This window comes from Erithacus rubecula, assembly GCF_903797595.1.
Source record: "Erithacus rubecula genome assembly, chromosome: 8".
NCBI classification, from domain to species: domain Eukaryota; kingdom Metazoa; phylum Chordata; class Aves; order Passeriformes; family Muscicapidae; genus Erithacus; species Erithacus rubecula.
Genome location: NC_136659.1, coordinates 20,862,011 through 20,885,389, shown reverse-complemented (window position 1 = coordinate 20,885,389; position 23,379 = coordinate 20,862,011). Strand labels below are relative to the sequence as shown.

General features: G+C 35.7%; 1 protein-coding gene across 13 annotated transcripts in view; it reads left to right on the top strand.

Moving 5' to 3' along the window:
- SLC4A10 (solute carrier family 4 member 10) overlaps positions 1-23,379 on the top strand; it is a 163,044-nt gene that overhangs the window by 115,105 nt on the left and 24,560 nt on the right. For 9 of the 13 annotated variants that reach the window (XR_013774964.1, XR_013774965.1, XR_013774966.1 and 6 more), the window contains 8 exons: positions 4,514-4,605; positions 8,601-8,758; positions 10,314-10,401; positions 10,888-11,034; positions 11,590-11,690; positions 13,061-13,235; positions 13,421-13,554; positions 14,641-14,886. Coding sequence is in view for 10 of the 13 variants with exons in the window: in XM_079311582.1 (XP_079167708.1) it covers positions 4,514-4,605; positions 8,601-8,758; positions 10,314-10,401; positions 10,888-11,034; positions 11,590-11,690; positions 13,061-13,235; positions 13,421-13,554; positions 14,641-14,886 (1,141 nt within the window). In the remaining 3 variants the exon portion in view is untranslated. The remainder of the gene's footprint in view (positions 1-4,513; positions 4,606-8,600; positions 8,759-10,313; positions 10,402-10,887; positions 11,035-11,589; positions 11,691-13,060; positions 13,236-13,420; positions 13,555-14,640; positions 14,887-23,379) is intronic. The other 4 variants (XM_079311588.1, XM_079311583.1, XM_079311579.1 and 1 more) reach the window with 1 other exon arrangement.

Genomic DNA, 23,379 nt, shown 5'->3' with positions numbered 1-23,379 from the left:
CTAGCATTAGAAAAACAGCTGAAGTGACTTCTTCCTCATCCTCTTAAATTGCATATCATTAGTGAGCACCAAATCTCCTGGTAGTTATGGTGCTACAGTGGGAGTGACATCATTCCCCACTGATTAAAAATGCTGTTTGTCAAGAGGCCTAAAGGCACATGCACAATTCAGCCTGCAGAGATGCTCTCACTGCTCTGTTTTATTAGAATTTTATCATGTACTTAAGACAATGCACTGTTTTTCAATCTATGAGTTTTGATCTGGACAGTGTTGCCATTTAGATTTAGAAAATTGGTAAGTAGTTGCAGTGAAAAGTCTGAAGACTGAAGAACTTTGAAAATCAGGATTTTTTTTTTTTTCTGAATGGGAAGAAATATGTATGGTTTAGAAAAACAATCAACTACTTTTCTGGTTTAGTTTCCTTTGATGCGTTGGTTGCATCCAACCAGTTTGTTTCCATTAACTGTGATTTGTTGGATTGTATTGTTCTGCTTTTTTGTCATTGATGTTCTAGAAACATCTTGGATTTTGAATAATAACCATAATGCACATAGTTAAATGTCTTAAGTTCTACATTTTAGGGAGGCAGAATATGTTACATGTGACATTAATTTACTGGGATTATTTATTTTTTTTTTTTTAATTTTCAGGTCTAACTGGCAAAAATGCCAAACTGTATTGGCAAATGCAAACTTCTATTAGTGTAACAAATGTGGACCTTATTTTGATTTGTAAATGGCTTGACTTTGCATGAAAGAGTGTTTTTTGTGTGGATTCATGCTCTAGTCAAAGCTCTGGTAATTTTATATTATGTGAAAAAGACACTTATTTTTTATATATGCCAATTTTTAAAAACATAATTTTAAAACTCTGCTGATATTGGCTTTTTATTACATAGAAAAGCTGTTACACCAATTATAGCATGGTTTTATCATGTATTAAGTTCCTTTGTATGTACCCTGGATATTTCAATTATATCACATTGTGCATTTGATACTTAAAACTGTCTGAATGGCTCTGAATTCTTGAAGAATGCAGCTCTTCATGTGCTTTATGTAGGTGGACTGTAGGATAAGTTGAGCTTTCAGCTTTATAATGACTCAAAGTATTACATTGTACTCTTGAGGAATAAAGTTCTGTATTTCCCCCACACAACGTGTAAATAATCATTTTGCTTGGAGTGCTGAAATGGAACTGGTGAGGAGAGGGCAGGAAAGAGTGGAATGGTGAGGTTGTTGCTGCTCTAATTCTCTCTTATAAGGACTTGATGGTTTATGCCTTCAACATTCTTAGCAGCCTAAACCCCATATTTTCAGCTCAAGCAAGAGAAGTAATAAACCATGACAAATGTTTAAAATCTGGCTATAGTTTGAGGTTACTTTGTTATTGTTTTGTGGTTTGGTGTTTTTTTTATTTTGTTTATTTTTGTTTGTTGGTTTGGGGTTTTTTTGGTTTTTTTTGGGGGGGTTTTTTTTTTGGTTTTTTTGTTTGGTTTGGTTGTTTTTTTTTTTTTTTTTTTTTTTTTTTGTTGAAAAGAGATTACCAACCACAGGGTGTTGTCTCCACCTTGTATCGTTGATTGTTACTCTATACAGTAAGTCCCAAACCTGTTGTTCCATGAATCAGAAAGCTGTCCGAAGCTGTAGAACTATTTAAACAAATCTTTCTGCCTCAAGGTAAAACTTGTGTTCTTGTAGATTACTCCAGCATATGGGTAAATCAAAGTTTGAGGTCTTCTGTTGGCACAGAAAAAGAACATATGCTATTCTTAAAAACTTCACATACTTTCTGGTAGTAGCTTTTTATTTCTTGTATGTATATCTTTACATATTTTTCTCCTAAAAGAGAAGTGGGCACAATGTTTAAAAGTCCTCTGGATTGTTATGCTAATTGATTTTGACACCTCCAATTATCATGTTAAAACTTCAGTATTTAAACAAATAGTCCATGCTTTGACTCCTTTGTTGGTCAGTATTTTTTTTCTCTGGCAGATAGCTCTACTCTGATTTTTTTGAATTTTTTTGGGTCCAGAAAAAAAGTGTAAATGCCTAATTAGCAACAGAAAGATAATGAGCTACTATTTCTGTTACTTTCCTGTAACTTCTTTATAATGTGTGTATTAGTATGAGTAATTATTATCTCTATTTCCATTTTCATACATCTTAGGGTACTGAGGAGTGTTTAAAAGGAAAAAATGAAGAGTCAGCAGATTTTAGGTTTTTTGGGAGTAAGTTAAGACAGAAACTTTCCCTGAGCACTTTATGCCCTCTATTTGAATAAGTGGAAGGAGGTTTTTTTTGTCACATTAATAAAATCTTCAAAATAGAACAGGAATAAAATTTATATAATTTTTATATTAATGATTTTTAATAGCTGTAATGCTACAGGATGATTCTTGTGAAAATAATTCAAGGACTGGTAAATAACATAGAATTGCAACACAAAGTAGTGCACTGGAATACATATTATAAAGATGATGGTGTAACAATGATAGAACTCTGTTTTTTTTTCCAGTTCTAATTAAAACAGACAAATTGAATGACTGTTTATAAATTCCTTGCATATGTAATAATTTCTGGCTTCTGTTTTGCAAAATTTGTCTCCTGTGACATTTAGGAATTAATAGCCTCTTTTTATATAAATTCCTTTAATTTACATTAATATGTTGATTTATAAAATCAGTCCTTTTTTTTGTTATATGTAAATTCTAATCCTGAATTTATTTTTATTCTACTTGCTTAGATCAACATGCTTGTCATGTGTTTGCCATTCTCTGTTTATTTCACTGTAGAGCTGAACAAAAGCCCTAATTTCTATTCTTATTTTGATCTATCCTTGCTCTGAATAAGAAAGAAAAATGGAAATATTTGCAGTTTAAAGATATATACATTGTATAAGATTTCTAGCAATATATTTTTAAACATTCTGTTAACGTGCTACCTAATCAAAGTGCAGTATCTCTGTCTGTGCTGCCAGGATGCACACACAAATCTAAAACCTGTTTTGTGTCATGGGAGGTTTGTCTAGTGGAAAATGACATGTTGATTTTCTTGAAAACCAGCATTTTCCTTGAGCAAGTGTTTCAACTGGGAATTCACGACCAGATTTAGTCAGGGTTCCTGTATTGCTCAGCTGTGACAGAAGCTGGCTACTTCAGCATTTTGGCAGTGGCTGAGGTGCTCTTGCACGTCTCTGGTCCTGTCCAGTCTGGATCCTGCCCGGTGTCCTGGCTGTGGCTGAGGGTGTGCCTGGGCTGCAGGGCTGGGTCCCTGCAGAGTGAGGGGCCAGGCTGTGCCTCTTGCAATTGCCCAGACAATGTGCCTAGCTTAGGACTTCCTGTCTTCATCTTCAAATATCATGAACATATGGTCTTTGTTACTGTGCAAGTTTAGGTTGATTTTCACCAGAACCAATGTTTTCACATCATCATTTCTCAGTCATATGAAAGACTTTATTCGCTATGGAAACAAATATATGCTGGGCACGAGATGCTGACTCTGGGCCAGTTGGACTCTGTAGTTATTCCTGGGTATGTGTTAGGGCAGTAAGAGATAGTTGGCTCATGTATTTGGTTCTTTCTCTTGTACTTCATCGTGGTGTTCAGAGCTGTGTGTGGCTTCTGACATGCCAGAGAGGGAGAAAGAGTGAAGGCAAGCAGGGCATGGCCTGTGCCCCTCTGGGGTTTGCAGCTGCCCTGCTGCCAGCCCCACACCCTGGTGTGTGCACAGTGGGCTCTGGCCATGGGCAGGACAATGTTGGCATTAAGGGAAAATACGCTCTGTACAACATAGACTTGGTACTTGACTGATTTTTTAATTTTGAGCTTTTGTTGGCAAAATTATGTTGGTCAAAAGACTTGCTCTTTGTTTCCACAAAACTGAGGTGTAAACACTTCTCATCTTATGATTTTTAAAACTTCTTTAAAATATTTTACTAAATCCTCACTGGAATTTTTTGGAAAATGTGTTTACTGAAACATTGGTTTTGTGCATGTCCATAATCACATTTTTCAATACTGATCTTATGAATCTGTTAATTTCCAGTAGATTTCTTTTTATACCAGTCCACTTGTATATTGTTTTTTGTAGCTGTTATAACCAGGACATTCTTATACACATGAGTAACTTCATGAAAATTCATAATCCCATTTAAGTCAGTGAGGATTACTTTTGTAGATAGATATTGCCCAAAATTGGCAGCTCCTCAAGATATTTACAAAAGCTTTGTGAAGGCAGGAGTTCCCCAAAATGCATATCTTTAGAATTGTATTTAATAGGTATACCAGTTTTATCTTCTAATATCCAACAGTATCTTTTATATTTTCTAAATTATGTTCTCGTGTTCCTAAATGCACATGGTGAATATTCTGAATACGTTTTTAATTAAGATGCCATATATAGGTGCATCATATATCTATGATATGAAATGTATACAGAGCTCTAGAAATTGTGTTGTTAGATGTTGCTTTATTTATAGAGCTGTTAGTATTCTGTAATAATGATACTTTTTTTAGCAGGTCAGGTTGTTTCCCCACAGGCTACTCCAGCCTGTATTGAAAATAAAAATGATGTGAGCAGAGAAAACAGCACTGTTGACTTTAGCAAGGTAAGTGTTCACTGATGGTGAAGAGAGCTTCCTGACTACCAAACAGATATTTGAAATTAAATAAAATGAATCCATGTAAGTCAGGAAAACTGTAAAGTGTACATTTTCGTTTAGCATTGAAGTTTTGTGTGCATTGCAATACAGTTTCTGCATGACAAAACAGAATCTTACATTTTCTTTCTAAATGACATGCAACAGGAAATCACAATTTAGGCATGCAGATAAATTTAATATCATACTTTTGTGGGGGAAATCTTACAAACTAACAGAAAATTATCTAACTAGGAAAGTAATTCAGAATTCCTATAAATCACATTTACCTCAGATTTCTACTTTCTGTAGAAGTGATGCATGAATACAAACTATGCTTTTTATAACCTGAACTCGTGAATTCCAGATGTCTCAAACAGAATGTGTTTCTGTAAACCTATAACTTAATTCTTCTGGCAAGCCAAGATATTTCAGTACACTTTACAAAAGATGTTAACTGTTCAGTAGTGGAGACTGCAATGACAGTTCAACGTTAGATAGCAAAGAAAAGCAAACAGCTTCTCAGCTTTAATGTGAAGGAGAATCCTAATTTGTGTAAGAAGTCTGTATGCACCTAAGACAGTCACAATGGATACAGATGACAGGCCTGGCAGGGCCAGAGGACTTCAGCTGACACATTAATGCAACAAAGGTTGAGTAAATGAAGAAAGGTGATTTAAACCAAAATTCTGAAGCACAGCACTTTGAGTCTGCTGAATTTTAATGTTAGTGCAGCTGAGCTAAAAGTAGAGTTATGTGATTGCTCCATCTGGTGCCAGACTTATTTCCTAGCAGCAGTAGCTATTTGCATCATCTGAATTTTGGACTGAACATTCCAGACTATGAATTGTATATGGCTGAAATAAGAGGGGAAACAGATCTTTCTGTCAATGGCAATGAGAAAAAAGGAAGCTGGCTGGGAATGTATTATGAATACATTTCTGTAGAGGCTATGAGAACATCTATAAACAGTGGCAGGTTGCTAAAAATTGAATGTTAATCCTTTAAACATTTCAAACTCAAATTATAATGCTTTAAAGTACAATATTGGTTTTGTGATATTTATATTAAAGTCTTAGGTAAAGCTAATTGTTTTTGCAAGTGTTTTAATATCAAGATGTAAAATTTGTAAAGGATATAAAATATAAATAAAATTGTCTATTCAAAACTGAACTATGCAGAAGTGAATGGAACGACATAAGTTTCAGTAGTGCTTCTCCAAAGCTACATTTCTCCAGTTGCTCTGAGCACTGTAGGATCCAAATTCCAGTAAGTTGTCTAACTGCAATTCTTTTTATATTAAACAAGAATAGGAGCTGTGTCATTTGATCCTTCACTCATTATTTTTGTAGTGCTGCTGCTTTGCTGATCAAAAGAGCTCTTCCCATTTAAGCAAGCAGGAAGAAATCAACATTTCATCCTTTTCTAACCTCAGCAGTGATGAATACCAATAAAGATGTCAGGAATATGAAAGAAGCAACTTTTGTTAGGAGGAATGAAATAACAGTAAAGGATTGTAATCTAATACCTTTCTTTTTGACTGACTTTAAATAGATCCATTTATCCTTTTGAAGATGCCTAAGTGCAGTTTCCCCTTGAAATGTGCTATTGCAGTAACTCCCAATGGTTATAATTGGAATTACATGCACAGATTGAGAGGAAAGTAGAGCAGTACACTAATTTTCTCTTGAGTATTGTGATTTCTTGCTCTAATTTTGTTCCAGATATTAATTTCATTTATCGTCTACCAAAAAAGCACCTTTGACTACCTCACATTTTCTCTCCTTGCTAATCTATCTCCCTTGGGCTACATCTAATATTCCAAATTTGGAGTTGATTCAAAAAGCTGACTTAATCTGGATACAGCATTGAGACTCTATTGATTGTATTTGTGTCTGTCTGTGAACAATGTGAGGCAGGCACTGAAAGCTGTCTTGAGTAGTGAGTTACTTCAGTAGCATGGAGAGAGAGATGGTTTGTGCTGTTTGCAAATGTGTCACTCCTCTTCCTCTGCTGCCACCACCAGGACTTTGTGTTCTCAGGGTGATGTGGAGGGGATCTGTCACAGCACCACTTTACCCCTGTCTGAGTAGAATAGGGGTGATGGTTTAAAACATCTGGCTCATTTGTACTTTTTGTGCCAAAGACTGGAGGAAACATTAATTGTCCTGAAACGCAAAATGTATAAGGAGATTACCCACATCCCTTTTCATGGCAACATTTAGGGTCAGGTCAGGAATGTGACTCAGGTTGAGGTGCAGATTAAGATGCACCTCAGGTTTCTCCAGCTGAAGACCTGGGATAAGAGATGCATTATGGATAGGTTAGATGAAGCATTTAATGTAGCTTCTACCACTGCCATAAATTCACTCCAGGACTACCTCCACTCATTATGCAGTAAAAGCAACACCTTTGAGGTTTGGGTGTTCTTCCTCAGTTTGCTCCTCTGACAGCTGCTTCCCTTTCAATGGGGCTCTTGTCACTACCCAAATAATATTAGACAGTATTATAAGCTCAAACTGATACATTGCACAGGAAATATCTGGGATTATGTTCTCGTAGCAGAACAGAGAGTGTTTATTTTAAATTTCAGTCTTGTGATCTGCATGTTAGAGAACCTCAATGTCACAGCTGTAGAATATTGTATATGGGACATTAATTATTGAATGTTAAATGCATTTAAATGCTGAATCCATCTATTCACAAGGTAAACTCAGCACAGAATGCAGATTTCTACATGCGTGAAGACTGCTTTTCTCCTCTCAATTACAATAACCTGTGACAACAAAATTAGGTGTAGAGTGATCCTTAGTTATGTATTTAATTGTGAAGAATTATTTAATTATTTCAATGGAGTAGAGAATTTACCCTAGTTTTTCAATTTACCTTGAAAAAAAAAAAACAAACCTTGAAAAAGTACTTGGTCTCCAGCCTTTCAGGTTGATCTGGTTCTTGTTTAATTTTGGGAGGTGTTTAGTCATCTTTATAGCTTTGGGAAGCATTAGATATCTCTTTGTGGTCTCAGTAAACCAGGATTTCATTACACAGGCGACTGTGTTATATCTGAATTCTGATTTAGTGCCAGAGCCATTTGCAAGAAAACAATTTTCTAAATATTACCAAAAACTATGCAAACTAGTACTGACAGATGGCTGTAAGATAGACATTAAAATGGTCCACTTTAACAGTTTATATTGGATTTGGTTGCTGTTGTTGTGTTTAGATTAATAAAAGGAAAGCAAATGACAAAATTCATGCATTTTGAAATGTAGACAATACTGGTGCATAATTAAATCAGACATACATTATATACTTTATTACTCCTGTTACAGAGTAAAGTCTAGAGTCATTCCTATGCAAATACCTTGAGCTTATTATAGCAACATCATGATGCTGTGTCTCTGTTTTTCTATCATCCTGCAAAAATCAACATTGCTACTGAAAATTCTGAAGTTTTCTTCTGCTTTGTTCTTTCAATTTGCTCTTGAGACAGTCAGTGCTCATGATAGCTTATTTTCTGTTATTTTCAGCAGAAGTCTTGTCTTCTGCTAAATCTGAAAAAAAAATGCATCTCAGAGTAGAAAAAGTAAAATTGTGTGTAGTGGAATATAGTGAGATAATAACATAACAACTATGCACTATGAATTAATGATTTCTGGAATTATTAATTGTGGAAAATTAAGGTGTCTTAATTTCTTCTACTGTTAGGATTGTTATCAAGTATTCATGTTGTTATGAACATAGATAAAAAGCATTAGTAAGAAATTAATCCTATATTCTTAAAAATATTTTTTTTTAAATTTGATTTGTTTTTTTTGTAAAATAATTGTGCACTTTCCAGTCAAATTAATGTCTAGTTTGGTTTAGAGAAATATTTTGATTAAAAAAATATTCAACAGACTAGAAGTGTGGAATTGCACCCCCGTGAGTAACTTTTAGGTTGTAATTTAATATACTTTTCTCAGGTTGACCTGCACTTCATGAAAAAGATACCACCTGGAGCTGAAGCATCAAACATCTTAGTTGGTGAACTCGAGTTCCTGGACCGTGCTGTTGTGGCTTTTGTGAGGTTGTCTCCTGCAGTGCTGCTCACAGGACTGGCTGAAGTTCCAATTCCAACCAGGTACAGTTGGGCTGATTTTGCTTTGCATTTTCCTGAGTACCTTGTGGAGACAGGGTGATGTGACCCTCAGCTTTGCCATTTACTGAGTGAGGAATTTGGTTTGTTCTTTGCCAAAGACATCTCTCAGCCTTCTGCCCATCCTGGAAATGATATGTGGGTTTATTCAGATGGTTTGTGAGAGTCACAGATGTAGAAATGTAGGCTCTAACACACAGTTTGTACTATACAAACTGGTATTATTCCAGATGAAATACTAAGATGAAATATTCAGCTTCGTAGAATATTTCATCTGGAACTGACACTACTTGGGTGATATTGCTTAATTATATACAGAGCTAAAAAAAATGAAGAAGGAATTGAGAAAAGGCAAAAAGCAAACTGATTTGGTTGATTAGGGATAGTGAGTGAATAGATGGAGAAGATGATGTAAATATGTTCTTCAGAAATTTTTACTTCTTCAAAAACTTGCTTTGCATGATAGGGAGTGTGACTTTTAACCATAAATTTTTATTAGATTTTTTCCAACTTGAAACATTTTCTGATGGAGTACTTAGATTCTGAAAACAAATTATGAGGAGTTAAAGAAAAATAAAGTCTAAAATAGACCTTGTACTCAAATAGAAAGCATTGGGATAGATCTGTGATTACATTATGTCCTGCTGGGGTTAATTCAGATCAAAACTCCAAAGTGATTTTCTCATTTCTGTGTTCACTGATGTAACTATTGTTGCAGTATCCTCCCCCCCCTTTTTTTTTTAAATTTGTGCATGTGTTTGTACACATATTCTGCCTCTCTTTCCCCTTCCCTCTTTTAATTTCTATAAAAGTAGAATTCCAACAGCAGGCAGTAAAGGATTCCCACAAGAAAAAACAAAACAAAACAAAACACCAAAAGGAAAAGAACAGATTTCTTGATTTTTGTTCAAAATAAAAATTGTTAGAAATTAGGACAATTAAGTATTTCTGTAAAACTGTGTATGTAAAAAAAATTTCAGTAATGCTCTTCAAAATACTGTCTTTTGCATTTTAACAAAACTGAGAATTTTAGTTCTTTCATTTGAATGAATCCTCTGCCTTTTCTAGAATTTTACTTGCCTACAGCTTTAAGTAGAGACTGTCCAGAGACTTAATGGAAGTAAAAATTATTTAAAAATTATTTTTATTTGGGTTAATTTATCTTCTCCAATATTGTAGTAATTTATGTAACCATAACCAATCTGTTGAATTAACATAATTAAAGAGTATGTTCTGCACATAGATTTCAGTTGCATATATTTATTATGTAAGTTAAGGTTTGTTATGTAAGGAGGTTTTGGTAGTCTCAATCAAGATTGACTGTTAAGCTTATGATATATTTTTGGAAGCTATTTTCACATTTTTTTTCTAAGCAGAGCTTCATGTTTCAATGCATGTGTGAGGATCTTGAAGAGATTATATATAGTGTTTATCTGAGAGATTCTTCTAGTCCACATTTTAGATAAATACTTCTGTAATACTTTTATTAATTTCTACCATCCATCCTTTACAATTTCTCAAATTTACCTTTAATTTGCAGATTTTTGTTTATTCTTCTTGGACCACTGGGTAAGGGCCAACAATACCATGAGATTGGAAGATCAATTGCAACACTAATGACAGATGAGGTATTTTTATTCATGGTTCAGTTTTGTACTAACTGAAGAGGTGTAATAGGGAATCTCCAGTCCTTCAGATGAAATGTGGCTAATCATTCTGGTGATGACAACCAGCATTTTGGCTCCTTTCACAATCCTGTGACAGCCCAGATTTTGCTGCTGTAAGGGGATAACAGAATGAGAAACAATATTCACAGGCAAAGATACCTTCACCAATAAGATTCTATTTTACACTGTTGCTTTCTAGTGGACTTAATTTTGTTTAAGCTGCAAAATTTCTAGAATATTTAGCAGCCATAAGGATGTTTTTCTATAGCAACTGGAATTTCTATGAGAACTATGTACCAGAAGCTATTTTCAGTTGAAGCTGAGATTGTTTGTTCAGTGGGAACTGCACAAGTGTGTTCTATTTCAGAGAAGAGGGGCCATTATTTTAGAGAGAGTTCCTTTTTCCATCTCTTTTTCCTCCCACATGTACCTCTCAAATTTTCACAGGTATTCCATGATGTTGCTTACAAAGCAAAAGACCGCAACGACTTGGTGTCTGGAATTGATGAGTTTCTAGATCAGGTTACTGTTCTCCCTCCTGGAGAGTGGGACCCAACAATCCGAATAGAACCACCTAAGAATGTCCCCTCTCAGGTTTGTACAGTGTAAAATTCAAACACTTTAAAAAGTTGTGATGAATTTTTATTTTGTAGATTTAAGTCTCATTAATTTAGCATTTAGAGGAGTCACTATGATGCTTTTTTTTTTATTTTAGGTTAATTTTCTTTAGAAGAACCCTTCACTTGTAAGCATACAGTATAGTGATGACATTTGGTTTAGACCAGTACTAGTTCTCTCCTGAGTAAATACAGGCAGTTGTACCTAAAGATACTAAATTCAGTGATAAGTGGTCTTTAAGCATCCTTGATTATTCCAAATAGCTATGGTTTGCTTTTTTTCCTAAGCTTGTTGCAAGAATTGATCAACACTTGTTACTCTTTAAAATGTTTTCTGAGAGAAGATTTTTTTTGTGATCAATTCTTTAAATTTCACAGAATCGTACAATTAACTGTCTGGTAATAGAACTCTATAGCTTATGAGGAAGTTATGGTGACAAATCTTAAAATCAAATTTTTATGTTTAAGCTTTTAACTTTCAGTGCCTATTTTGGTACTAGAACCCATGGGAAATGTCTTTTCCTTCTGGTAGGAGAAGCGTAAGATCCCAGGAGTGCCAAATGGAACTGCAGCCCACGGGGAAGCAGAACATCCTGGGGGACACTCTGGACCAGAACTGCAACGCACTGGAAAGTTAGTGAAAACATGTTCAAAATCTTAAGTGTTCAAAGTGATGTTCAAAAGGAATCACAAGGGTCTGATTCTCTCTTAAAAGAGTCTTGGCTCATGATTTCTTTCAGGCTTTTGTCCTGATTTGCATGTGCCATGCAGCTGAAGAGGACAATGCATGCTCGTTTGCAGAGAGCAGGAGCGGCCAAGAGGGTTTGAGTTTTCTCATTCCATTTATTGCATCTCCTTTCTCTAATATTTACAAAGGCCAGACCTCTCTTAAACTTGATTAACGTGTCTTGGTTTTGTACAGGATGAAGGATAACTTGGTATAGTATCGTGCCATATATTATGAATACTTACAGCTGTTTTGTAGTTAAAATTTCTGGGTTGTGCAGCTTTAGCATTTCTTTTTTACCTCAGTAAGCCATGAAATGTCCTAGTACATGAGGCTGTGATTACCCTGGTGGCTGCAATATACATCAGAATGAAGAATTTTCTCTTATCTTAATATGGTGTGGTGTAAGTGCATCAGCTGTCAGTGGCTGCCTTAGTGCACTGTTGCTGGACAATAGATGTTTCTTTTACTTTGCTGCCTCCTGATATTTAAATGTTGTTCCTACCATTAGCATGAAGCTAAAGATTGAGCTGCAGGGCTGGTGTACTCTGGGGCAGGGGAGATGATGGCCTGTCTGGCTGGAAGTTGTTCTCTCACCAGAGAACCTGCTAATTGACAGCTTGAGGGATTGTTTTAATATTTAGGAGGTAGTAGCACTACACCTTCTTCTTTACCTCAGCAGCATCTGATAAATTGCGTGCCTGTGAGGAAAAGAACATTATGGGGTTATTTACTTTAGCTTATGGTATTTTGTAAGGGAACGTCTGTTCCAAATATTTGATTATACTTGATGCAGTGTAAGTGACAAAAGATGACAGTTCCTGTCCTTGAAAAATGGTAGCATATATTCATTTCTGTCATTTAGGAACAGGTTCTCAAATAAAGAATGCTAAGCTCTATATATAAATGTGTGGGCAAATAGACACTGTGATACCTCTCTAATTAAACAAATGTAAAGAATTATTTCGTGTAATAAACAGTTTGATTTAGTGCATGGGACCAAGCAACTGTTCAAAACTTTGGGGTCTGTGTGATTAGTTGAAGAATTTTTAAAAGAGACATGGAAATCAGTTTGTTTTAAAACCAAAATAATTTCCTGGTTGAATTTACAAAGATAGGCTTCCTATAAGCATGTTTTTATGAAGGGTGAAACACAGGAGTATGGATCATTTGATCAAGGAGCAGTAGTTTGTTTCTCTGCAATGTGGTTGAAGCAATAATATTGAAGAAAGTTTTGTGTGCCACCTCAATTTGAGTTCTTCTGTGTTTTCTTTAGATTCTTTGGAGGATTAATTTTAGATATCAAAAGAAAAGCTCCCTTCTTCTGGAGTGACTTCAGGGATGCTCTCAGTCTGCAGTGTCTGGCATCATTTTTGTTTCTCTACTGTGCTTGCATGTCTCCTGTCATCACGTTTGGTGGTCTGCTGGGAGAAGCAACTGAAGGTCGTATAGTATGTGTTAAATCTGAACTTTTAAAACAAACTTACATCCCTAGTTTTGTGGTTAGTATTTCCTTACTGTTGCATGAATCACCTTTATATATTGGTGTCTCAATGTTTAGAAGGCTATGGACTAAGACATTGCAAAAAGAACCTGTTTGAAAATTTATGGACTCTTCTCTCTGTATCATATTCAGAGTGCAATAGAATCGCTGTTTGGAGCATCCATGACTGGAATTGCCTACTCTCTTTTTGGTGGACAGCCTCTCACTATACTTGGCAGCACGGGACCAGTTTTAGTGTTTGAGAAGATTTTATTCAAATTTTGCAAGTAAGTGAAGATCATTATATACATCATCCTTCATTTGTTATTAGGTAAAAGGAGAGACACCTATCCCAAAGTTGAAATCCTAAGCACTAAGCAACAAGATAAATTGTTGCCTTTATCATGTTGCAGAGTCCAGAAACTGTGCGGTGAATTGGCAATGCAGAAAGGTGAATTTTCTTAAATTTTGGGCTTTTGTTGCTTTTAAACTCTCCTTCCTCCCTTTCCCCTTCCCTCTGCTGTTTTGAAGAGAGTGACAGCTTCAGGATGTTTGTGGGTTTTTTGTTTGTTTTTTAAATTTCCTCATTCTCTGTGACAATATGTTGAAATCAGTGGTTTATCTCATCCCTAACTCAAAAGGTGCTGCCTCTCACCAAGGTGCTCTCTTTCAGTAGTCACTGGTACAGAGCAGGCCATTCCCTCACCTGGACAGGGAGGGGGTGAAGTGTCATGCCAGGAGAGCCACATTTAGGCTAATGTGCTGTACTTGACATATCTCTGCCACAATGTGGGTAAAAATTCTCTCCATTTGGAACCCATCATGCTTCTCTGCTATCCAGTCTGCTCTTCTGCATCATTGCTGTGACAGGGACTCCTGTACCAGCATCTTCTGCACAACACAGAGTAGGAAACCCTGCTCAGCACTCAAATTTTCTTGCACCTTCAGACAGACCTTTCAGTTTGCTGTGATAATGTCACACGGTGTGTTTGGAGCTCTATTATCATATGCAATGAGCTCACAGAATTTTGATGAAAGTTGTTATAGCTACTCTTTCACAGCTTAAAAAAAAAATTGACAGGTGTTGGTTGTTCACAAAGCAGGATATGGGATAAAGAGTGAGTGGACCTTATACACTTCATGTGTGTGACTACTGTCAAAGCTGCTCATGTGATCACTTTAATAGAGATAGAGCTCTTTGTGTCCTGTTAATTGGGGGAAGAGCTCTGGTCAGGAGGTGACCTGATGGATCTTCTGTTCACAGTAAGTACATAATTTCTGATTCAGATTGTTCCCAAAAAGGAAATTTTGGAGCTGCCTTGTCTCCATTTACTGTGGCTGGACAAAAGGTTTATTTTTTTTCTTCTTTCTAGAGAGTATGGGTTGTCATACCTTTCTCTGAGAGCCAGCATTGGGCTGTGGACTGCAATCCTGTGCATCATCCTTGTTGCCACTGATGCAAGCTCCCTAGTCTGCTACATTACCCGGTTTACTGAAGAAGCCTTTGCTTCTCTTATCTGCATCATTTTCATTTATGAGGCCTTAGAGAAGCTGTTTCATCTCAGTGAGACGTATCCAATCAACATGCATAATAATTTGGAGCTGCTGACAAAGTACTCGTAAGTAAGATTTCCTTTGTTAAACTGTTAAGGGTTTTTTTCCATAGGTTGTTTTCTTTGCAAGGAGCACAGCAGGACAAGTTTGCAGTAGTTGCAGCATATGGAAGTTATTCAGTCATTATGCTGTCTTATGGAAGTAGTAGTTACTGGGGGAATGTGTACAAGCAGGACACATTTACTTAAGATAAGTAAAAAATGTATTTCCAGATTTGAGGTTTGGAAAAGCTTCAACATAATTAACTTGGAAATCCTAGAATTAAAAATAGGACTTAAAATAGAGACCTCAGTTTTAGGTCTCTATTCATTTTTATTTAATGAGACTTATCTCATGATCTCTTCCTATAACCTTGTACTTGTCATTTATAATCTTTCAGTGGCAACAGGATGTTCAGGTAATGTTTGTATGTAATACTTGTCTTTCCACATCCCCCCTGCACCCCACCAAATTGAAATATTCACCTTTTTTGAAAGGTTAAAAGTTGATGTACCTCCTTTACTTTAACCCCTCTAGCATTTAAGGTCCGAGCTTAATCCACAAGAGCTGAAGTGGATTTGGAATTGTTAGATGCATCTCAGTAGCTCATAATCAATTTGTTCTTAGTACAAAGATTTTTAAACTAACTCCATTTAAACAGCTTTACTTTATTGTGAAGTTTAGACAGATACTAATCTACTTGGGGAATAAAAAAGTGATTTGATTTTATCAGTATTGTTTCACTGAGAAGTAAAGCCTCATAGACCTGTTTTTATGATATGAGAACAAAAATGTTGTTCTAGTAAAGGACAAAATCCTAGTCTGTCCTGAGGCCAGTTAAGCTTGATCACATCAAGAAGTAAAATGTCATTAAAAAGCATTTTCAATGAAAAATTCCTCTCCAGGAATGTCTTTATTATTTCACTGAACCCATTTGAACCCTCTGCATGAGCTGGGTGGGGCCCTAAAGCAACAGTGCTTGAACAGTGCCACATCTTCTGTTCACTGGAAAAACAGGAGTGTCTCAACCAAATGTCTCATTTGCATTTTAAGCTGGGAAAAACAGAACACAGCAACAGAGAAAACATTTGAGCTTTGTGTATATTATCACTAGAAAAATAGTTAGCAAATCCTGAATTTGAATGCACATTATATACCTTAATACACAGAACAAGTTAAATTAGAGAAACTATAGTTCTGCCATGACATACTCTCATCACAATATTTGAAAATATTATTATTCCTCTCTAATAGTTTAATCAGTAGACAAAGGAATACTAATTTGAAGAGAAAGCAACAGACATCAAGAACAGACCATGCATGCAGTTGAGGTTATATCCTCTTATTTAACTTTTCTCACCTTCTATGAAGTAGGTATTTTACTCTGATGACCTTCATGTAGCACACTCTTTGTGGATTTTTTTCTTTTCCTTTACCACTTCAAAGCAGTTGTCTCAAAGGAAAAGAGAACAGGACGTCCTCTTATCGTTTTGAAAATCAGATGTTGAAATGCTACACAAAGAAAAAAAATTTAGGAAACGTTTATCAGGTGGAGCTGAGATATTAAAATATGTCATGGAAAGCATAAACACAAGTAGAAATGTGGGTTCCTGGGTAGTTGTATTCATGGTTAGCTGAATCCCATAATATTGCTAGAGATTTCAGAGACATGAGTTTAACAGTCCTGCTTGTAGGGGTACAGTCATAATTATGTCTATATTTTGTTAAAATGTTTTCTCATTATAATCCTTGTGTTAACAAATAAATATTGCTTTTAGTTAGAATGCTATTCAATAATCAGAATCCCAAACTGGTTTTTGAAGGGAATGTAAAATATGCAGAGCACACAGAATGGTTAAAGAGCAGCATTTGTCATCCTCCATTTACACCTATTGCCCTGTTCTGGCCTACAGTGTTGAAATACAGCACAACAGTTTTACAATTTTCAAAACACAGCTCCTGAAAGATAAGTGTCTTCCAGATGTTTGGAAGAAAGATTTCACCACTGCTTGGTGTTTTCAAACACATATATCAAAATTATTTGGTATCACTGATATCAAACTTATTTGATATAGTATTTTGTAGTTATTTGCATTCATTATTTCATTCCTATATTTTCAGTTGTTCTTTCACTCTGTGTAGGTAGTAAAAATAGATTGCCTTTTAAATTCTTGTATTACATGTCACATTTGGCATTTATACTGTAGCTTCTACTTGCATCATGTTCCTGTTTATTATTCATCATGTCCATAGTAACTGACCCCACTAACAGCAAAATGCCTGGCTGTAGACATACAGCTCTTATGGGATGGGACTTACATTTTTTAACTTTGATTTTTAGAAATGGCAGTGCACTGACAATCAATGCATGGTAATTATCTTGTAAGAGAATATCTGCAGCTATCCAAGGACCTGTGCTCTGAACACAGCAAAAGGATAATTCTAGCCTCTCCTGTTCTCTCCATTCCTTTTTCTTTCATCTGACATTTCTTAGTTATTCAGAACCAGTCCCAAAAGATTGGGAGAATTGAGAGATGTGCTCAGTTACAACAGCTTTACATCAGCTGCCCAAATCAGCTGTCCAGTGCTTTCACAGCAGACTTGCTGTGCCATTGTGCACATATTAGTCTTACTCTGTCCAGATACAGTGGCCTTTGCCCAGAAGATGAGATGTCACAAATATCATTCCCATGGCATCATCACAAGACATTTCAAGTACTCTCAGTCCTTGCTCAAATATCTGCACACAGATCAGTTCTGGAAAGATAAGAAACTAAAAGATGGATAAGCATAAAAGTTTACTTAAAATAAAAATCTCTCTTTTGTGTACTTGAAGTTGGGAAATACTGATTTTGCAAGGAATTAGGAGATTTTTCCTGCAGCATCTGATTCCAGGCCTTCTACTTGCAGTTTAAATGGGTAACAAAGTTGGGCTGAAATTGGTCCTGTCCTTAAAGGATCAGCATACTCTGTTACAGAAGCTAATTAGTATCTGCTGCTTTGCTAATTAAAACAGCTGTTTGCATTTTCCTCTTTGGGGATTTTAAAGACAAGTTTTTAATTGTTAGTAAAGCCTTGGCAGGTCTTTAATTAGCCATGGGTGATCTTCAAAAGGTTGAGCAACTAATTTCTCTTTGAAATGCTCAACCAAAGCTTATGTAAAACTTTATCTTGGATCTGCAATTCTGTGCTAGAAAACTAAAGTTATACTGTAAAATTTCTGTGTTTTCTGTTGCGCACACAAAAAGTTGATGATAAATTGTTCAGAACACTGAATATATGTGAAATTTTGTGTGTGCTGTGACCCAGCCATCCCCTTTTCTCCCATGGGCTTTCTGAGGATGCTCTGATGTCCACAGGTAGTCTGTCTAAATATCAGTACTGCTTCTTTACCCTGGTGAAGACTTGAGTTTGACCCAGGAAAAGTCATTGGCATCCTGTTAGTGCTCTCTTTGGAGTACTAGAGAGACAAAGAAAATCATCATTTTAGATGGTTGGTATTTCAACCAGATTGAAAACGTAATTCAAGTAAGAAGGAAAACCCATTCTGTATTTTTGGTCATCTTACAGTCTCTGTTGCAGGAATTTGATGCACTGCATGCATCTCTTTTATTTGAGAGCACAGGAGTCATTACTAGTATCTGCCATAATGCACCTTAGAAGACTAGAGGAAGAGTATTCAGAACAGTTTTTTTTTTTTTTTTTTTTTTTCCAAGCATATCCAATATTTCAAAATCATCTGAAAATCCTCCTAAAAGATTTCTTTAAAAATTGCATTTAACATTTTGCTATTTTAAGTAGAAGATGAATTTTGAGTTTGTTACAGAATTGTACCTTAAAAAACCAAAAAAATCTTGTTGCATGATCTAATTAATGTAAAACTAGGCATGATGCACTTTTTGCTAATTTTTAAATTTTATTTTTTACTCTGCATTTGAATAATCTCTCTGATCTTTACGTGATCTACTTGCAGGCAAATTCATTCAGCATTTATATGTAACTTTTTCTTAAAACACCGTATTTTTGATATGGATGATGAAGAATAAGGCATTTAAGTGATAAATCAAAAGAAGGACAAAGACAACCTGATTTTCAGTGTGGTACTGTGCTGCATTTTTTTATTTTTTAACTGGGTTGTTTTGAAGGAATTTGAATAGACTAGCTACATTGTTTATTAAATTAAATACAAATACTTATTGATCAGAGATTTTTATTTTTTTCTTTTTTTTTTCTTTTTTTTCTGATGTGACCTTTTTGTATTTGTCATGCCATTAGCATTTGTAGGTTGGCATAGCAACTCTTATTTCTGCACTCTCCTCCTCCTATTTTTTCCCTACCCTGGGTAGCAAATATATCTCCAGTTAGTGAAACCTGTCTGGAACACTGATGCCTTTCAGTTTTAGTGTGTATATGAAATATTAGAATGCTATTTTTGCTAAGAAAAGAGAACCCCATATTGGACCAGATAAAACCCACTGTTTTTAAAAGGAAAACAGAATAAGCATTGTGGATGAAAGGAGTGTGACTTAGAAAGCAATCCAGTATTCTTTAAAATACAAGCATTATAAGATAGTAGAATACAGTAGTTCAGTTATTTGTCAGGATGAGGTTGCTTAGATCATTGTATACCTTTTTGGTATATAAAGGAATTTTATATACCTTTTTGGTTTTATTAATTCTTTTTTTAAAGTGATGAATTCATGTTGTTTTAATAATTCTTTACCAGAAGTTACTCAATTATTAACAGATTACATTGAATAATTTTAAAGTGATTTCTTGGCATAGTAATATGCATATTGCAATCTGTCTTGGTATTGACATGCACTTAAGCATTAGGAGTAGAAAATCCCACTCTGATGTAATTAGGGAGCCAAGATCATGTCAATCTCAGTATCATTTCAGGCTATAGAAACCATTGATTCTAGAAGGCATTGTGAAGATTACTTTTGTGCATACCACTCTTTGCACAACCAAGTTTTAAATCTTCCATTATCTATATAAATTAATCTTAAATACATCATAATTGGATGCAAATTAGGTTGGTTCATACCCTGTATCCCTTAAGCTGCAGGTGGAATAAGAAGTGCCAGTGATGGTTGTCACAGTATTGCTTATTATGGTCCCAGACATGTAATTGAATTCCAATTCCTGTAATGATTTCCTAGAAGTTAGATATGAATATAGATTTCTTTTGTTCTCCTTCTTTATAGTTTTTTTTGCCCTGTAGTTAAGTAACTGTGCCATATCCTTTGTGTCCTTCCCTAAGAATATCCCTGTTCTTCCCAGAGCCATGCAAGTGCCATCACTGAGTTTAGCTGCTGGTCCCTTTTGCTTCTTGACAAACCTTGGAATCCAGGTTTCTTTTTCTTAATTTTATTTTTTCCAGGATTTCTCTTTGCCTGTCCAACCCAGCTGACATGTTTGTCTCTATCTCCTTTATTTGAACCCAGAGAGTGCCACCTTTATTCTTTCCTACTGCTCATCCCCTACACTTTGGAGATAGATATCCTTGTTAAGCAATTCTCCCCAGCATTCAGTTTGTAGTTGAGAACTGTCTACACAATGCCTTCAGAATCTAGGAAGGTTTACATAACATCCCTGGGTGGTTTTGTTACAGCACCTTTTTGTGTATCCATGCATTGCACCTGAACAATTGAAACTCCAGCTGACCATATAGCACTGCAGGAATTATTTCTGTACCAGCATTATATGAACCTCTTCCCCTCAAGTGTATGCACTCTTTGGAAGCAGGATGAAGTCACAACCAAGAGATATTTCACAGTGAAAGCTTTCAGATGAATTCTCAATATCCCCCAGAGTTACACTGCTTTTCTGCACAGGAACTTCTGTGTATGGCAGTTACATACCATAGTGCTGCTGTGAATGCATGGACTGCATACTGCACCACATAGCTAATAAAACCCTACCTCTGAGGTTAACAAAGCTACAATATGATTGTAAATCTCTTTCCTAGAGTTTCCCCTCGAGAAAACACCATTTTCCTTCTGATGAGCTATCCAAACGAACCTGATTCTTTGAGATTTCTTCAGTCTAACATCAGTTCCCCTTCTCAGATTTATCTTTTTTTCTCTGTGAAACTATTGTGATGCTGAGTGCATTGTTTAGGTGTTTTAATATGCTTTTCCAACTTCCTCCTGAACTTAACCAAATAAACTATACAGACTTGTAACATTAGAGAATATATGTGGATGCCTACTGATGTTCGTGACTGTCAGAGATGGGCTGCATAACTTAATGGTTGTAATTCAGGATGGCAGATCTCATAAATAAATGAAGAAAAAAAATCTTGTCTTGCCATGACAGCTGTGCTGTGAAAGGGTTTCATGATACTGAGAATAGAACTTAACTGACAAGTCCATTTTCCATCACTATTAATTATTTTGTTTCCAGTCTTTTCTCCACTGAGGCTTTGATTTAGTTGGTATGAAGGTTGGCACGAGAAAGAATATGGTAAATATACAGAGATATACAGGTACTGTAGGTATGAGACAGCAGAGAAGACATAATTTTATTATACTGTTGTTGTCCTCTTCCCATAGAAGTTGTTAGACAAACAGAAGGATTCTGTGAATGCCCATAATTCACATGAAAACGGTTTATTTGGAGAAAACCTAAACATGCAGAGCATTCTGCTATTAATACACTTCAGCCTTGTAAATGCAACTTAAAAAATACCTACACATACACCTTACTTTAAAAGCAAACCTAGTGATGTTATCTTCCATTTCATACTCTCATCTTCCTCTGTCTTTTATGTGATCAGTGCACAGCACGCTCAGTGTCCTCTGTGCTAGGGGAAAACCTTCCTACTCATTCTACCAAATATGTGCTCTGATATTCAGTGAGACATATTGTTTAAACAAGCACATTTTGCAACTTATTTGTCATACTTGCCTGTAGTTTTTAAAGTATTATAAATATTCATATTGAGCAAATCTAATTCTCAGGCTATCTTAAGTGAGCCAGAAAGGCAATTTTCCCTTCTAGAAAGGGGAAATGGTATATTGACTAATTAGGAAGAAGCTGTAGTTGCATCTTTTTAGGTAATGTCCTTCTCTTGTACAAATAGGTGTAGTTTGCAATATGTAAATGCTGAAAAAATAAGAGATCCAAACCAGTGCCTTTTGAATTGTATAAAATTTTCAATAGTAAGTGTCTCCTAGCCTACTGAAAAATGGCAACTGCATGCAGTAAGTTAGGATGGCTGCCTTTAATCAGTGAACAAAACTGAGACTTATGAACCAAATCCTAAAACAGCTAAGAAATTGTGGGGAGTTTGGGAGGGCAAAGAAGGGAAGTGGTGAGTGACCTTATACTGCCTATACTGTTACAGTTGAATTGGTGCTGAAGATTCAGCTGAAATTTTGATCCTTCTATAAAAGGGAGAGAGTGCAGGCTCCAGGAGATACACATTTGTCATGCATTCCTAAAATTTATTATTTCTAAGCTACCTTTGTTCTCCATTCTGATTTGCAAGAGATTTCTTGAGCCCCTTGGAAGGTGTACAGGCAATAAAGACTCCTTGCTCTGGTTATTGTTTCTAGCTAGCAGGTTCAGGTTGTTATTCTTTGTTATGTTTTCATTTTGTCAGTTCTAATCTTACAACAGTTCTGAGTTGTCTGAACACCATCTTGTCTGAAATGGTTTATTTATCTACCTCAGATTATAATCCACTTTTTATTAGGCTGTATTAGATTTTTAAACACCCTAAAAAAAAAAAAAAATCCAACTCCAATGATACCTGTCTAACTGCAAAATATGGACATTTTAAATACAGGTAGGACCTGTGACTGGGTATCTAGTGCCATTTTAGATCTCTGAGCCTCCAGCTGCTTTGAAAACAAAGGCATGAGTCAATGAAGATCCTGTCACATGTGCCAGCTCATCATGGATGTCACAGATACCATGGAGTGTACAGTCACCCAGGCTTAAACATCTGAATTGCTACCAGGAGACCAGAATGTCTTGCAGTATCCAAAAGTGTAAAGATGAAAAATGAATTATTTCTGTCATCAGTATAATGAAATGGATGTATTGAGATTGGCCCCCCATAGTGACTCCAATGCTCTTGCTGCCACAGCCAGTGCCAGATTCTTCCCTGCCATCTCTAACCACGATGAAAGAGAGTCAAAGGAATCCTTCTGTATCTTTTAGCATCAGGAAGATGATTGCTGACTTATAACTCAAGACACAAGAGTACATTGCTAACTTGGACTGTATTTAAAGCTGAATATATTACTTTAGAAAATACAGGTGTTTGTATAGTCTTACTCATTTGGTAATACCATAAACTCCACACAGATCCTTTGTCATGGGCAAGTGCTCTGCACTTCCAACAACTTTGCAAGAATATAAGAGCATTTTTGAACCCCCAAGAGGAAGTAATTTTTTGCTTGTTCCTGCTGTCTGAGTAATATTTTATCAGGAAAATATAAGGATGTGTTGATGTTAACTATTCTGTGTATTTTACTTTTTCTGGAAAAATTACTCAAAGTAAA